Source organism: Protomyctophum parallelum (genome assembly GCF_964188405.1).
Source record: "Protomyctophum parallelum genome assembly, chromosome: 1".
Lineage (NCBI taxonomy): Eukaryota > Metazoa > Chordata > Actinopteri > Myctophiformes > Myctophidae > Protomyctophum > Protomyctophum parallelum.
In genome coordinates this window covers 88,023,973-88,028,972 of record NC_139697.1, presented here as the reverse complement: position 1 = coordinate 88,028,972, position 5,000 = coordinate 88,023,973, and the positions used below count along the sequence as shown (strand labels likewise).

The following is a 5,000-nucleotide window of genomic DNA, read 5'->3' as shown; positions in this document are numbered from 1 at the left end:
ACTATATAGTTTGTGTGTGTGTGTGCGTTGACTTGGATCTGAGCAGTGAAAGGTGCATCCAAAAGCATGGAATAAATATTACACCAGCGGCAAATCTTCTACCATGTCGGCACCATGCAATATTTAAGGCTCCCAGTTACAACAAGTCCTTCAATCCCGCCCCTCGACCGTAAATACCACTTGTACTCGCTCTCCTCTGGGGGGGGGGGGGGGGGGGGGGTCTCGACGGAAAAGGGACTACTGTAACAGAGCCTGAACTCTCTCTCTATATCCCCTTCAATCCAAAACCCCCTCTCAACCCCCCCTCCTATACGTGGGGCCTCCTCCTCCTGGCCCAGCCGTTTCACCTATTCAGTCAGTCAGTCAGTGAGCCCCGTCCCCCTGGGCTCACTCTCATCCTGTGCATTACCCAGGCAGGGATAAAGCATGGCAGAGAGAGAGAGAGAGAGAGAGAGGGAGAGAGAGGGAGGGAAGGGAGGAGGGGGAGGGATGGGGTTATAAAGCAGGGACGAATAGGGAGAGTGTGTTGGGACTTGGGAGGGGGGGGGGGGGAGGGGGGGGGGGGAGGGGGGGGGGGGTTAGAAGAGAAAGTCATCATTATCATAACCAGGCCTCCATGTCAGAGTGGGAGTCAGGAGGCGGGCAGGGTGTGTGCGTGTGCGTGTGCGTGGCGTGTGCGTGTGTGCGTGTGCGCGCGCGTGTGTATGTGTATGTGTGTGTGTATGCGTGCGTGTATGCGAGCGTGCGTGTGCGTGTGGGGTGGGGGTGGGGGTGGGGTTGTGGCTGGGGAGTTAAGCCCATCTGGTGCCCAAAATGTGCCCAGGCCTCCAGACAGACAGACAGACAGACAGACAGACAGACAGACACCAGACAGACAGACAGACAGACAGACAGACAGACAGACAGACACCAGACACCAGACACCAGACAGACAGACAGACAGACAGACAGACAGACAGACAGACAGACAGACAGACAGACAGACAGACAGACAGACAGACAGACAGACAGACAGACAGACAGACAGACACCAGACAGACAGACAGACAGACAGACAGACAGACAGACAGACAGACAGACAGACAGACAGACAGACAGACAGGAAATGAAATGCAATGCATTCTGACCATAGGCTTTTCTTAAAGTATTTATTTAAAGACGGTTACGCCGCGGACAAAGCCAACTCGGATCGTGACAAATCATGACAATGAACACAATGTTTTGGGGCCGATCAAATAATTTATAAGAAGAAAAAGGAAAAAACAAATAGTGTTGTCTCCTGCCTTTATTTTCTTCTTTGATCGGCCCAAAATATTGTGTTCATTGTCATGATTTGTCACGATCCGAGTTGGCTTTGTCCGCGGTGTAACCGTCTTTAAATAAATACTTAAAGAAAAGCCTATGGTCAGAATGCATTGCATTTCATTTCCTGGGCCGTTCGTTGTTCTGAAAGGGGGAGGGACTGCTCTATATACAGTACACACACCACCAACGCACACTGTGCTGTCCTGTGGTTCATGTTAAGTTCACTGAACAGACCCAGCTACTGTACTGTATACTGTGTGTGTGTGTGTGTGTGTGTGTGTGTGCGTGCGTGCGTGCGTGCGTACTACCACGTATAACGTACACTGCACTGTCCTGTAGTTTAAGGCCTCATTCACACTTAAAAGACACCTGTCTTGTCCGTGTCTTGTGTCTTGTCCGTGTTTCCAATGGAAGTCACATGGTTTGACCAAACATTTTTGTTTGATGGGGGGAGGGGGGGGGGGGCAGCGATCAAACAAAAAAGTTTGGTCAAACCATGTGACTTCCATTGGAAATGCATTGGGGGGGGGGGGGGGGGGGGGGGGGGGGGGGGGGGGCGGCATTAAACACGGACAAGACAGGTGTCTTTTAGGTGTGAATGAGGCCAAAGTCAAAGAGCTGAGAGGAGGTCAACATAGCAGAGGTTCTATGTCATTTAAACAGCTCTCACTTGTGTTGAATTTGATACTATTTAGTGCCCATAATCTCTCTTTCTTTCTCTCTCAATCCATCCATCTATATCTATATAATTTATCATCATCGTGTATTTTAAGGCTATACAGCACATTTGCTTCCTTCACAGGTAAATACTTTTTTTCCCCTCTTTTTAATTATTATAAATAGGGCATATGATCAAATATTGCATAGCATAGCATATAAAATCCATCAAATTAGAAGAATCACTAAAATATTTAGTTTTTTAATAAGAATGGTTGCATTCTCTCTCTATCTCTCTCTCTCTCTCTCTCTCTTCACCCCCGTGACCCCGTCGCCCACTGAGCCCCTCCCTCCTTCACTTAAAGGGGGGGGGGGGGGGGGGGGGGGGGTGATGAGACATGGATCGGGGGCTGTAATCCCGCCTCCAATGGTGTAAGCACAAAATTAATTCCGTCTTAATCTCTCGAGGAGTTAATCCCTGTGCCAGTGGTGGCTGCAGGGCCGATGGGGCTGATGGCTGGCTCCTGGATGCTCTGTGCCTCTCTCTCTCTCTCTCTCTCTCTCTCTGTCTCCTCTCGTCTCTCTCTCTCTCTCTCTCTCTCTCTGTGCCTCCTCTCGTCTCTCTCTCTCTCTCTCTCTCTCTCTCTCTCTCTCTCTCTCTCTCTCTCTCTCTCTCTCTCTCTCTGTGTCTCCAGGCCTGCCTCAGCCCTGAGCCGTCGTGGCACCCCAAAGCCTCTTAATTCTCATTAGCACTGCTAATGGAGCTTCCCCAACAAATGTGCTTTAGTCATGGGCTTGAGATATATACAACCCAACACCACCCTCTCTTTGTTACCCCCTCCATCTCTCCACTCACTCCCCTTGTGTAGCACATCTGATAAGCGCAGCGTGTGTGTGTGTGTGTGTGTGTGTGTGTGTGTGTGTGTGTGTGTGTGTGTGTGTGTGTGTGTGTGTGTGTGTGTGTGTGTGTGTGTGTGTGTGTGTGTGTGTGTGTGTGTGTGTGTGACGTGTGTGTGTGTGTGTGTGTGTGTGTGTGTGTGTGTGTGTGTGTGTGTGTGTGTGTGTGTGTGTGTGTGTGTGTGTGACGTGTGTGTGTGCGTGCGTGTTTCTTATTCCTGGAATCCTGTTCATTATTATTTTTCGGAACTACGATACATACAAAAAAATTGAATGCTTAAAGTGTGCATCCTTTTGAGCTGAGTGTTTTGTTCAGCGTGCGTGCGTGCGTGCGTGTATAAACTTACTGTACTGTATATATATACAGTCGGTTATTATTGGCAGCTGCCATATATGAGCCAGATGCTGCCATGCAGCTGTGTCCTTCACATACTGTATATTGTACAGTATTACTGTACAGTAAATGTTGTTGCAGTGTCATCTGTAAATTCTGTGACGATGATGTCATCAATCTCATTATGTCACTGTTGTGTTGTCGTTTATTTACATATAGGTCTGTTGCTTTTGAAAATAAATCCATTTGAAAGGGTTAGTTAGTTCACCCACAATGATGTTCCCTATATCAATAAAGGCATGAAAAGCCCCCCAAAAACACATCTTGACCCATTTTTTGGGGCGGGAACCCCTTTTGGTGTTCTAAGCATTATGTTATACTTTAGCTATTGAAAAATAGCAGAGGTCTGCTATTTTTGAAAAATCGTGAAAATGCGGCACAAATCTTAATGAATATGAATGAATGTCAGGATTTAGAAGGCATTTTCCGATCTAAAATGGGTTAACCCATTTGGGGCGGGAACCCCTTTTGGTGTTAGCACTATGTTATGCTTTAGCTATTGAAAAAATAGCAGACCTACAAGCTCATTGAGCTTGTAGGTCTGCTATGTTTTTGAAAATCGAAGAACGACTTACATAGAAACCTTTCAGAAAACCGTCAGGATGTATAGAAGACATTTTTGTATAGAATCGTCCTCGGGTCTAAAAGAAATGGGTTTAAAGAACAATATACTCACGGTCCTCGCGGGTCTGTATGTAGAGGACGTTGCTGCGGACGCCGTCCCCCGCCTGGGTGTAGGCCAGCACCTGGACGCTGTAGTTGGTGAACTTCTCCAGGTTCCGCAGCTCCACCTGCTCTCGGGTGGTGGTGATGTTCTGCATCTCCCCCCACTCTGAGGAACGACCATGGCGGACATGACACACACTGATAAAACACCTGGTGGAAAGTAACCGCAGGTGCATTCACTGACGTACTAATGAATTGCATTTTTATAGCGCTTTTCCAAGTGCTCAAATTAAGCGCTTTACAATGGTTCATTCATTCGTACATTGGGAGTAAGTACTGTACTTAAAGTACTGTACTTAGAGTACAATTCTTTAAGGTGTTTGTACTTTACTTGAGTATTTACAATTTCCAATAACTTCTACTCCGCTACATATCGGAGACCAATGTTGTACTTTTTAATCCGCACTATACTGTACATTTAGCACCAGTGTCGGGCAGTAACTAGTATAGTCCAATATTGCAGTATTGATACTTTTTACTTAAAGGACCACTTCACCACTTTTCAACCCATCTTCATATAATAGGTCCTCACTAATAATCATGATAAAATGGCACGATTTGTTTCTACTCAGTCTGTGTCTCATATAGGAGGGCTGTGTTTTTTACAAAAATGTTTAGATATTCATTATCGTGAGAACGATATGGCTTCCATTTTCGCATTGCAACTGAACTGCCCACAGACTGAGTATAGAAAAGAATTGCGCAATTTTTTCATGATTATTAGTGAGGACCTAGTATATGAAGATAGGTTGAAAAGTGGTGAAGTGGTAAAACATTTTCCACCGCTGCTGTTTACTGTCCACTGCATGTTGTCCACAACATGGACAACATGCTGTTTACTGTCCACTGCATGTTGTCCACAACACGGACAACATGCTGTTTACTGTCCACTGCATGTTGTCCACAACATGGACAACATGCTGTTTACTGTCCACTGCATGTTGTCCACAACATGGACAACATTCTGTTTACTGTCCACTGCATGTTGTCCACAACACGGACAACATTCTGTTTACTGTCC

General features: G+C 46.5%; 1 protein-coding gene across 2 annotated transcripts in view; it reads right to left on the bottom strand.

Annotated features, from left to right (window-relative positions):
* The window catches only part of LOC310871341 (cell adhesion molecule DSCAML1-like), a gene marked incomplete at its 5' end in the record, with an annotated part of 145,037 nt that overhangs the window by 22,392 nt on the left and 117,645 nt on the right, over nt 1-5,000 (bottom strand). For both annotated transcript variants that reach the window (XM_083782826.1, XM_083782827.1), the window contains one exon: nt 3,930-4,085. In XM_083782826.1, the coding sequence (XP_083638952.1) occupies nt 3,930-4,085 (156 nt within the window). The remainder of the gene's footprint in view (nt 1-3,929; nt 4,086-5,000) is intronic.